Consider the following 13,405-nt stretch of genomic DNA (forward strand, 5'->3'; position numbering starts at 1 on the left):
ATAACCAATATCAAACATAAAAATATCCTCGTAGATATATGATACATACAAAAAATAACATAATTTTCAAGCACCACTGCCGGCATAAGTAATACTCCTAACCTTCAGGAAATATGAAGTATAGATTTATGTTAACGGTTTTCAATAATATTGATATGATTTAAATTGATTTTTTTTAAAGTAGTAAAATGGACTGATAAAAAATTTTTCTTTCTCCCGTGGACATTCCTGAGAACGCTATTATTTTACAGTAAAGTAGAAAATAGTAGTTAATAATAATAGTATTTACCTGTAAAACCTGTTAATGTATACCATTTTTACAGGGCTTGCTTGGTTTAACTTATCGGTTTATAGCATTATCACCGATTACGAGAATGTGTATAACTTACCTACTATTGTATAATATAAGTTATAACATATCAAGTATTAATAAAATACTATTAAATATTATATCTACGGCCTGTATTTTATTTGAAAAACACGGGAATATGTGCAAATATAGTATATAAATAGTATATATATTTCAGGTCTCTAATACTATTTTATTTTAAATTACAAAAAAATTAAATTAAAATAAGGAGTGATGCAATTATTAGTTAATAATTAGCTTATTTATTTCGTGACTTTCGTTTCCTCTTCGGAGGCAATTAATTAATAAAAATAAAGCATATACAACTTTCGGGGCCCTCCTACTCAAAAAACTAAAAACGGATCACATAATAGAAGAAAAAATTATATCAATTTCACACCGTTAAAAATATAAAAACACGATTTATTTAACTGGTAGTATTTCATTGCACTTATATAAGATGTATAACTAATTTTTTTTTTTTGCTTATGGAATAGTACATGATTATAGTACTTATATGTTTTACTTGAATAGTGCAATTAATTATGAATAATTTTAATTTTTAGGTGGTTATTGGCTATTGGCTATTAAGCAAGGCGAAATTTCAGGTGTTTTTGCGGGTATGTGAGGTTTCAAGCAGGCCATTTTATTTAAAATTAATATACGTATATGGTATATGTACATATTCTGTTTTTAGTTATTTCCATAAATTATGGACTGAATTTTAGCATTTTTGCATCAACACAAATAGTAAAAATCAATTTAAAAACTAAAATATAATAAAAACCGATAGCACTATATTAGTTATTTGTTTATAACTAGGGAATATATTTTATTGTAATAAAAAAATCAACATATATGTATCATTTTTGCTTAAAATATGGAATAAAAAATCCAAAAAATGTAAATATTGAAAAGATGTATTAGTATTGAAAATTAAAAAAAAATAAATATTTGATAATTATAAATATTAAATAAAAACAATACAAATTATGTATAGGTATATAAAATTATTATATTATTCCGGAACAAAGCAATGAGAAACAACATATTGTTGTAAATTTTCAAATAAAAAATTACGACGATTTGGTCGGAGAATACTTTTATATTGGCTAAAAGACCGTTTCACATCAATACATGTGATAGGGGCGAATATTCACTATATCAGAAGGAATGTATTCAATTTTCAGAGATCCTTGTTGAATTTTTCAAATTAAAATATCTCTGTCAAAAATTACATAACTTATTATTTTAGACGAAGTAGATGATGTTAAACGTCGGCGAAAATCAATAAAAAAATAAAAAAATTACTTTAATATGTACAAAATATGTAAAATAAATTTGGGTTTATTTCAATTAGAATGATCTAAATCGTACATATTTTTTTATCATATTTAAAATATCTCGTTCCAATAAAAATATGTATTTACAATAAAATCCGTTCTCTATTTATAGCCAATGAATTTAAAGTTGAAACCATGATTAACAGTATACCAATATTGAGAAATATCAATATAAAAATTAAAATACAATTTAATCTTATTAATCGTGCATTATTTCATTAGGGCGCAGGTCAATTGGAACTATTTTAAAAGTAAGGGTGCAACCGCACACCTTGATCCCCCCCAAATGAAGCCCCTGCTATTAAGTACATTTAGATGAAAGGACCTATCCTTTCTAAGCACCAAATTACTCATCCATCAACAACCACAAACATTTACGCATGCACTTCAAAATTCACGCATTTAATATATGACTATTTTGTAAATTTTATTATTAATGTTGTAGAGTTAACGATGGAAAAAAGAACCTTGCCAAATCACGAAATAAAGATAATGAGATAAAAACGCTTTATCCCGAAAAAGTACCTTCACAAGAAAAAAAAAATTATATTATTGACGGCAGCGGCGGCGACAGAGAGAGTTACGTTGAAGTAATATAGAGTGAGTGTATAAACGATTTGCGTTAAGTCTAATGCGTATGTCGTAACAACTGGTCAACCGGGTATTACGACAGCGGCAACGCACTCATTTGCTGTTGTAGTGTTGTAGCACTCCCGCTCAGGCCACTCTCACTGGTCTCCGCTTGTCGCGTCGAAATGTCGAATCAATGCGTCGGGTATAATAATATAATAGTGTATCATAATCATCAAACTATAACTAGATACAGCGGTAAAACATAAATGATACATACGACTATATACGAGTAAATTAACGAGTCAATAATATATTAGGTACATACCTAGTATATTATGTTGTAGGTAGTAATGATATATATTATCAAAATCAATCATACCGCATTTGCCAACACTGTTTAGTGTTATATTAGACATGAATTGCACGAACATATACAACCGTAATGGTATGTTATAAATTAATAATGCAATATTGCACCTGCAATTTATTATGATCTGATGTTAATAACTATTTACAAAGTGAAAAGTATAATACTTATTAGTTATTAAAAATATTTTTAAAATGTATTTCAAAGAGGTACCCAGCTACCTATGCGAATACTTATATATATATATAATATACACGAGTAAATACTCTAATTACTTTCTATATTATAAAATTATTTTTAATACTTTTAAATACTTCCCTACTTGTCTAAGAAAACTCTTCGTGCCTATAATTGGACCAGGATGGGTTTCATTTTTGTATATTATAATATTTTATCAAGTGAATGGATACAAATCCTTTTCAAGAAAATGTATTTTATTTTCACGATATTTAATCATTTTATTATATTAATGATCTTAAGGTAGTTAATAGTACATTATAATTATGTTTTCAAATTGTAAATATTTTAAATTAATATATTTGAATATTTTTAATATATTTATGTTTTTAGATAACATTTGAATTTTAACTATGATATAAAAATCAATACAATACTTAAGTCTATATATGTTAAGTTTATTCATGTCTGACTTTGTTTATGCTTTGTGAAAAGAAAAATTATATTTAAGTTATGGAAAACAAAGATACAAAATAATATAATTGAACAATGAAAAAAAAAATTGTAAAATAAAAAGCAAAAAATACGACTAAACTATTAAACATTAGTGTAAATAACCAGCTTTCTTAACTTCTAAAGTATTTAGGTAACCAACTATATATTCTCTATCAAATAATTATACGGTTGTATACACGAGATACATAACCCAATTTCATTAAATTGTATCAAAATCATTTAATCATATTATTCAGTATTGACACAATTCAACATGTTGAATCATTAATTGGTAATTAAATATAAAACACATTTTAAAAATAATTACTATAACATAAATTATTTTATCGATGGAATTTATAGTTCTTGGCCTCTTGGGACATAATTTATATTAGAGAACGTAAAATACTTTTAAAAACATTTTTAACTAATCATATTATTTATTTAATTAGATTACTTAAAAACCAAAGTATATTCAATAATAATTAAATTATATGTTATGGTTAAAAACTAAGTTTCTTTTGTTAACATTTTAAATTGTATATGGTTGTTATTTAATATTGGTTAAATATAAACTATAAAAACAGGGTTTTTTCATGTTTATTGTCTAGTGAACAGTGCATTACTGCAGTCTGCATAAGTATAAGCTAATTATGTTTTCGTATCCTTTTTAATATTTATGGGTCACCATAGTAGTATGGAGATTGTCCAAGTACTTATCCAACCCGAAAAAATGTTATTTATGGACATAATTAGAAAATAACTGTATATCATTTACAGCCTCATTATTATTCATCCTTATAACGTTAACATTATAATGGTTTGCCAATTTTAAAGTTAGGAATAACAAGTAGATATGTAATAAATAATGCATAATAAGCGTATATTCTAATATCTAAATGTAACTTTTTCTGCCAATTGAGCGAATGGATTTTTAAAGGTAGATTTGTACAACCGAATAAAACGTTAAAAGTAAATGTATTTGCCTCTTTCGCCATAATGTATAATACATATGTAATATAATATGTTTGAGGTCCTTCGATTTATATATTACACGTGTCCTCATTTTTACATAAAGTGTTACTAATACATATCAAAAAATCTTCAAAAATGTATCTTATAAGTCCAAAACACATTTATCAGAAAATGAGGATGCATTAATCTTAACAAAATAATTATTGTATTGTTGCATAATACATTTTGGAAGTTATAATTTTTTTAAACAACATAGAAGAAAAATGACCTCTACTTTATACAAAACAATAAATAATATACTATATTATTATTATTTATTATATTTTACTACCATCGGCACAACATCTCATTAAGTTTTATTTTTTCTTATATCTAAGAAAATATGAAAGATAATTATTTTGCTTTAAAATTTGTAATATTTAAGATTATATTTTAAAATACCTATAGTGCAATGACTGCAATGACCAAAATAGAATAATACGTTTTAACAGCAATGATGGCTTTAAATATATTATACATCTAAAAGTACCCTAATGATGGATAATAAATAATATATCAATATATGTTAAACTCGTCAAAGTGATTAGTTTTGTGTAACTTTTTATTAATTCAGTAGCGTGGAATAAATAGTTTTGTAGTAAAACACACAGAAGTCATAGAGAAAATAAACAAATGGTGCTAATAGTGACATGCGTAAGTATGGTAGATATTCAAAACTTATCATTGTAAATAATTTAATGTAAAATATCTTATGATAGTAATTTGAGTAGAAAAATCAGATATTAGGTACCTATACAATATTAAAAATGTAAAACAAGATATCTTGATTAATATTTTATCAAATATTAAGTATTCAAAATATCGTATAGTATTTAAATAATAATTGGTATATATTTTTAGTCCGTATTATATCGTAAACGGTTTATATTAATATAAGTGCATTAGATCTGGTTTTCAGATTAATATATATAGTTCATATTTTTTAATTTGAAAATCGTAGTGTATTCACTTAATATTTTATATAAAAATTATTGTAAGAAAAAAAAGAGGGAAAGTAGTGTCTGGTCTGCTGTACAGTAACCAGTAGGTGTCGAGTTTACCTCGTATAGTATAATAAAATGTTATGTTACATAAATATTGTTATTGATTTAATTGATTTTATCATTAGTCATACAGAAAGTTAAAATAATTTTTATCGAAAATTCAAAATACTGCATTGGGAATCATATCATTGTGTACCAATAAAAATATACATAATAATATGTTTAAAGTTGCAAGTACTTAAGAATAATATATTTTAAATTACAACAAATTAATTAAAATTGTTTTTCTACTTTTAATTATCTAATACCGTCTAAATGTTAACTTTAAATTTATATATATTAAAAAAATACTGTTTATACATTTTTTTAAATTGATTGGTCGCATTATGATTTATTTATATAACTTATGAGCAACCTTCTATTAAACTTTCAATCTCGAACTATAAAAATTGAACATTTTTTATGAATTATTAAATACAAAATATTTCAAAAATGCCGTAATTTTGGCATATTTTAAATTTAAATACTTATAAAAAAATTGTGGCATTGCATCTTTAATTTTTTTAAATAGTTAAAATAACATTAAATAAAGAACCTTGTATTAAATTTTAAAAGTTTTTGACCCAGCGAATAATTTTTATCAAACATTATAAAAATGTTATAATATAATTTAAAATGTCTATTAATAGCTAAAAAAATATATCACATTAAAATTTCAAGTTCATAAGATGTTACGTTTTTAAATTACAACGAAATAAAAATGGTAAGATAAAAAGTCGTTATTTTATGCATGAATATCGAATTTCGTTAAAATTTAAACATCAGATGCGCAAAAAAAAATATTTGTGGATTTACAGTCAGCATCCTTTTTTTAAATTTCAAAAATAGAAACTTATGAGGGACCTCATTTTAAATTTTCAAACCCTAAGTATAAATATAAAACATTTTATTAGTTTTCAACTACAAAATAATTTACAAATTTTTTGTGATTTTGACGAATTATAGGTAAAATAATTTCGACGCTTATAAAAACAATTTGTGAATATGTTTTTTTAATATCTTTGATAGGTAAATGGAAATTTTATTAGAAACCTTATACTAAATTGTCAAGCTATTTGATGGCAAACGTTTTTTTTTCTCGATATTAACAGAAAAAAAAATTACAAATTTCAAATGTTAAAAAAAGAATTGAAATATTTTGACATCATGTATTATCGTGGATAGAAAATACTAATATAAATATGTTTTTATTTGGCGAAAATTGCAAGTATTTAATAAGGTTATTCATTTTTGAGTTACACCGAAAAAACAAATTTAAGTCTATTATTGGTTTTGAGTAAAAATTCCCGTTTTTATTAATCCTTTATTTTCTTGGTTATTTTGAAAATTATTGGGATATGTTTTTTAAATGTTGGCCCTAAAAGTACCAACTAGATACAATTGCTGCTACCAGAACCCACCTCTAAAATTAAAAATTGATGCATTTTTGTTAGTTCAAAAATTGATGACAGACAAAAAAAACATGTACAAATTCAACGTTCTGCTCAGAATCTTAAACTAATGATGTTGCTTTGTATGCTTTATCATAGTATAAATTATAAGTTACTGTATAGGCTATACTTAGGTATATTAATTAATTACATTGGACACTGTAGAGCAGCGCTCCCCAAAGTGCCTTCCGCGGAACCTTAGGGTTCCACCAGATGTATGTGATTATTGAGAAAATTATTTTACATTATATTTGTATTATTTATATTATTAAAAATTATGATTTTAAGTTATTTAAAAAAGGGGGGTTCCGAGAAAAACGAATTATTTCTCAAGGGTTTTCCGTGGTCGTAAAAGTTTGGGAACCGCTACTGTAGAGAAATTCAATACAGAATACAGATATACGTATACACAGGAACAACTGTGAACTCATGCTTTTAAAATACTAATCCACATTTTCGGTCTAAGTCAGACCAACACGGGATCTACTGTGATGCATCTTAAGAAGATACGGCCAGACGAGAGTGTTCTATAAAATCATTAGGTAGGTTGGTAGGTATATAGTATTATGCAATATTATATATTATGCCACCACCGAAAATTAAAAACAATGACAATGTTTGTTCTAAAAAGAAATTAAAAAAATTACAATCATTATCATTAGCTATACAATTGTTACTGTTATTAGCGCTATTATTGTAATTTTTATCGCAATTTATGTTTATTAATGGCATCTGCGATTATTTACGTAATATTTACAGTTTACACACACAAGTGCCGTCGTGGTAAAAGTCATATACCTACCTTCTCTTGGTTGTATAGCCGCAATCGTCATAATATTATTTGTGTACCTACTCTTTGTCTTATTGTGTACGTACTAAATAATTATGTTATATGTATTTGTTATTTGTTATTTGTATAATATTATTATCGTGTGTGTGTGTGTGTATTTAAATTTTTATAAACAATGTACAAAACGACGACGATGCTTGTTTAGAATTTACTATTTGCTAGATAGCTTACTAACAACCTATACACTTCCGCTTCTACTACAGTTAATTTATTATAAATGCGGAATAAATTATATATTCGCATTAAATTACATAAATTATACTATTATTAATGTGCTATAGCCGCTATAGGACCCACATCGTGATCACAATTTAGAAAAATATTATTAAAATATTAATATTGTCGTAGTTCTGCTTGTGATGTAATAATAACATGTTTGTATATTGGCCAATAAGATAACATTTTTTCGAATATTTAAAAATGCTTGCATTTTAATGATATTATTACATAAAATATAGTAATATAAATTATACCAGTAAATACACACATATTAGTCTGTTTATATAAAATGATTAGAATTTCCAATACTTGGTGATACATTTTTATTGTTGGGTTTTAATAAATATTTATGGAAATCCAAACAAGTTCAGAATTAAACTTAAAGATTAAACTGTTTATGTTATTATGCCTTTTACTGATTCAATAGTTGGTTTATTTCTTTATCCACTGTGATATTATTAAAGAAAATATTTTTTCAGTACTTACATAGTGAAGTCTATTATATATACTAAAAAAATATTGTACAATCGTAAGTACCGATCTATGAGGTTATATTATTATTGGGTTTAAAAAAAAACAAAATTTAATTCATGAATTCCGAAAAAAATTATAGGTACTATCTTTTAATACGTTTTTTTAAGTTTATTCATTTATCAAAAAGTAAAATGTCATTTAATTCTATATGTATATTATTATTTATAGGTATAGTTTTTATTAAAACTCATTTGGACATATAGTGGTAGGTATAATTAGTTATAATTGCATTTTATCCATCGCATTATGTGGAGCAGTGGAGCAGAAGCATTTCAAAGATATTTTAATGAACAACTTTAAACACGCTTATCCATATTTATCAGGTACGAGTGTACGATAAGTATAATTGAGGAGCGACAGTGTGTTATTTCTCATTAATATATCGATTTAAAATATCACGATTGCGTCAATATGCGCTACTGCTATTGATGAACATTTGTTAAAACGTTCTATCTAACAGTTTGTTCTAATTTATTTATATAATAAATTTATTATTATTATTTATATAATCTATTTATAATTACGTTGGAGGCTACGGTTTTTTTCCCGTAACACGGGAAAGAAACATCGGGGAGCGTCGCACAGTGGTTCACAAATTAAAATTTGGCGGTCTTTATTGCCCGATTTCAAAATGAGAATAATTGAATTTTTTTTTTAAAATATTATTTCAACATCCTGTCGAGTTCAGATATGTAATTGGAAATTTATAAATATTTTTTTAACTCAAGTTATAGTTATTTTAATGAGACATTTTTCAATATATCTGATATTTTGTTTTAATGTAGGGCATTTGTTGTTTATTTTTGTTTACCACATTAAAATTAAAACTAAAAAAGAAAAATGTCTTTTTCAAATAGTACTATCCGTGTTCTATAAATATAAATAATAATACGAAATATATATTTTTTTTTCAATGCATTTACAATGAAATGAATTCAGAATTTTACGTATTTTTTTTTTTTTCTCAAAGTCTGTGGATAAAATTTACTCAACTTTACATTATATTCAATAAATCCATCTTAAAAAGAAACTTCTTGCTTATTAAATTATGTACATTTTGTTTGCGACTATTTGCATCCATGCCGTACACAAATTGTTATCACTTCAAAAGTACCAGATGTCTGTAAAAATTAGGTTTTTACTCAAATGTTTTATTTTGATTAACTTAATTTAATAACGCTATTACTTTTATTATTTAAGATTATAAATTGTAATTTGTAATAAAATAATGATAAGGTATAAGCTGGTACTTCCTACACACACATTTTCAGTCTGGTATAGTTATGGTGACCAGACGTACTCTTTTTTGACGTGTGTCCTAGTGTCCTTAACAATAGTGTTAAGTACATGATATTGTACTCTTTTTTTAAAATTGTTATGGGCTAATACGTGTTTATGTGTTTTTACTGTTTTTTTATAATTTGATTATTAATTTATATTTTATGGTTCGACCTATAGCATTCTTATTGGTTGGTAGCACGATTTAAGATATACTAAATCGTATATATTTAAATTTTACACTTGGTATTTTTACCTTTAAAAAATAATTTATACTTTAGTTATATAGTAAAAATACCTAAAACCCTTGTAAAGGCGGGTTCCCACGGTGCGTGGCTCGGTGAGCTTCGAGCCAAGTACGCTGGCTCGGTACACTACACGCGCCGTGGGAACGCTTTTGCTCGTCTAGGCTCGTGGCTATCCGAAAATTGTCGGTCCGTTGTATCTGCGCCAAAGGAAACGAGCCGCGCATTTAAACACCGTTCCCACAGGCGTGTGATTCGGCGAGTCGTTAAATACTAGAAAAATTTTCAGGTTTTTTTGGTTTTTTTCTTAATTTTTTTAATTAAAAAAAAATAACAGTTATGGAGTGGACCATAGATGAGGTTCTAGAGTTCTTAGAGCTATATGATGCTCAACAACAGATTTGGAATCCTCGCCATCCTGATCATAAAAATCGCAGTTTAGTTCACGATGCTTGGAAGCAAATTGAAAGCAAACTAAGGTACTTGGCAAACTATTTTTTTTAATTGAAATAAAATATTTTTTGAATTATTTATTTTATATTTTTGTAATAGCGTCAAAAGTGATATAACTGAAATTAAAAAAAAAAAGGATTCACTAATGGCCGCGTATCGAAAACTTTTAAATAAAGTTAGGGCAAGCAAGGGTACTGGTAGTGGTACTGACGACGTGTACAAACCAGATTGGTTTGCTTACGAATCCATGACATTTTTAGATGGCATTTATGAGGCAAAAAAAAACCATTTCAACCGTGATAAGTTTATTTAATTATTTATTATTAAGATACAATATAACGATGTATACTAAATCATATCATATCATAATATTTTTATATTATTAGATTCATTTTCAGTGTAGGTATTCATATTTTTCCATATTGTAGACGTTCACGATTATGTTATTATTGTTATTCAATATCAATGATATTAATAATTATTAATTAAACGACTTAGCTGTGTAAAATGTGTATAAATAACATAAAAGAAACAACAATACATGTAATATAAATTTATATTAGTTTATAAGTTAATTTAGATTGGTTCTAATAATGAAAACATCTATTATTTATTATTAAACATCTTTATTTTATTAATTTCATATTACACATTGTTGGATATTTTTAATTATATAATATATGCTATATAAATGAATAGCTGCCGCTATGCTAACTTGAAATTTAGGGTTATGTGAACTGTTTAAATGGTTACCACAACTATTATTTTTTTCCGTGCACGGCAGTTGTGCAAACTTCGATTTCAGAAATTAGTTAGTACCCACCCTTTCCAGGGATATATTTTTTATTGGGGGTTGAGGCTTCGGCAACAAAGGCCATTAGCCTGTGGAACAGTGGGGGAAGAGAACAGTAGGTTAGAACACCTGGGTTGTTTTTGGGAGAATTTCAAATGGGCACCCGTAGGTTTCTGCCATGCCGGGGGGGGGGGCCTCTCCTTCCATACAGCGTGAACTGCACAGAAAACGATGCCTCCTGTATATGTTTTTAATTTGCCTTTTATTTACATAATATTAAATTAATATATTTATATTATTTAGTCGATATTGTTCCTATCGACCGACCGTATGAAAATAATGATGAAGATCCACCAGTGTGGAAGATAATGAAAAAGCAATAATCGCAATAATTCTAACATAACACCTTTACAAGCGTGGTCCTATTTTATTGATGATGGAATTTTATTTGAAATTTTGACTTGGACAAATATTGAAATTTCTAAACACAGAGAAAAATATCAAATATATTCAAGCGATTTGAGAAATGTTGATATTATAGAACTGCGAGCTTTTATTGGCTTATTATTTTACTCCGCTGTGTTCAAATCTAACCATGAAGATATTTCTTCAATATTTGCCACTGATGGGAGTGGAAGAGATATTTTTCGCTGTGTTACTAGTAAAAACCGTTTTTCTATTTTACTTGCATGTCTACGGTTTGATAACCCCGACGATAGAGAGGCCAGAAAAATAAACGATCCAGCCGCTGCTATTTCTGGAATATTCAATACATTTGTCAATAACTGTCAGTCTGTTTATACAATGGGTACATGTGTATGTGTAGATGAAATGTTAGTTGGATTTCGAGGACGGTGTAAATTCAAAATGTATTTACCACTCAAACCTGTAAAATATGGTTTAAAAATTATGTGTTTAGTTGACGCTAAAACCAATTATTTTTATAACGGATATATATATGTTGGAAAAGATTCTGATGGAAATACTTTAGATGAAAATGATAGAAAATTTTCTAAACCTACTCAATCTGTTTTACGTCTTACAAAGCCAATAAATAAAACTAATCGTAATATCACTGCAGACAACTGGTTCACGTCAATTGAACTTATTGAAGAATTAAAAAAGAGAGGGAATACTTATGTCGGTACTATCCGGAAAAATAAAAGAGAAATTCCTCCAGAATTTTTGCCTAAAAAAAATCGTCAGGTCGGCTTGTCATTATTTGGTTTTACAAAAGATATTACTCTTGTTTCTTTTACTCCAAAATCAAATAAATGTGTGATTTTAGCATCTTCTATGCATCATGACAGCTCAATTGAAAATACTGGTAAACCTGAAATAATAGAATTTTATAACTCAACAAAAGGAGGTGTAGACAGCCTAGACCAAAAATGTGCTATTTATTGTACTGGAAGACGAACTCGGCGATGGCCAATGGAAATATTTTTACGTATACTAGATATTTCGGGCGTGAATGCTTATATTGTTTATAAAAACAATGAGGATTTTAATGACATTGCTAGAATTAATTTTATGAAAAAATTAGCACATTCATTAGTTGTACCCGAGATGGAAAGAAGACTTCAAAATAAGAGAAAGTGAAACTGGGTGATGGCTGGAGTAAAAATCTTGAACTCGTCCCAAGGAGTAACCGGGTTACGAGTAGAGGGAGAGATGTTGAGTTTGAGGTCACGCCTGAGGTTGCTGGCGGGATTGTGGGTCTGGTGTTGTTCGTTGGGCTGTCCCGTTGTCGTGTGGGCCCCAGTGTGAATGTGTTGCGGTGCCACAAGTGCCAGCGATACGGGCACATTGGTGTGTCTTGCAAGACTCCGGCGGCGGTCTGCGAGCGATGTGTGGGCTCGCATCACGCTGCGCGTTGCACTGCTCGACCAGTCGCGATGTGGTGTGCTTGTTGCGCCGCTAGTGGCTGGGAGAGTGGGCACGTCTTGGGTGACACCTCAAAGTGTCACACGTGGGAGGTGAATTTCCGGCGGGAAGTCTGGAAATTCAGATGGGCAGTGTAAGGTTAGGACAGGTAAACCTGGGACGGGGGAAACTGGCAACAGATGACCTGCTGTCCGAGGTAGGGAGAAGAGGTCTGGATGTTGTGTTAATCCAGGAGCCGTATGTGACCGGAGCTGGGACGTTTGCCAATCTTGGTAAATCACCGCTTCGGTTAATAACCGGCTCCTTACCAGGTGAAAAACCAGCGACTGCGGTG

At 28.0% G+C, this 13,405-nt stretch overlaps 1 protein-coding gene across 1 annotated transcript; it reads left to right on the forward strand.

Moving 5' to 3' along the window:
- Window positions 1-10,277: 10,277 nt before the first annotated feature.
- Window positions 10,278-12,786, forward strand: LOC132925564 (piggyBac transposable element-derived protein 4-like). Its single transcript, XM_060989953.1, has 5 exons — window positions 10,278-10,417; window positions 10,491-10,687; window positions 11,488-11,560; window positions 11,676-12,634; window positions 12,731-12,786. The coding sequence occupies exons 1-5, from the start codon at window positions 10,278-10,280 to the stop codon at window positions 12,784-12,786; spliced, it is 1,425 nt and encodes a 474-aa protein (XP_060845936.1).
- The last annotated feature ends 619 nt before the right edge of the window (window positions 12,787-13,405 follow it).

Source organism: Rhopalosiphum padi, chromosome 3 (genome assembly GCF_020882245.1).
Source record: "Rhopalosiphum padi isolate XX-2018 chromosome 3, ASM2088224v1, whole genome shotgun sequence".
In the NCBI taxonomy this organism is placed as follows: domain Eukaryota; kingdom Metazoa; phylum Arthropoda; class Insecta; order Hemiptera; family Aphididae; genus Rhopalosiphum; species Rhopalosiphum padi.

Coding starts and splice junctions, on each gene's coding strand:
- LOC132925564 (XM_060989953.1), top strand. CDS start 10,278: ATGGAGTGGACCATAGATGAGGTTCTAGAGTTCTTAGAGCTATATGAT. Junction 10,418..10,490: donor CAAATTGAAAGCAAACTAAG/GTACTTGGCAAA, acceptor TTTTTGTAATAG/CGTCAAAAGTGATATAACTG. Junction 11,561..11,675: donor GTGTGGAAGATAATGAAAAA/GCAATAATCGCA, acceptor TTCTAAACACAG/AGAAAAATATCAAATATATT.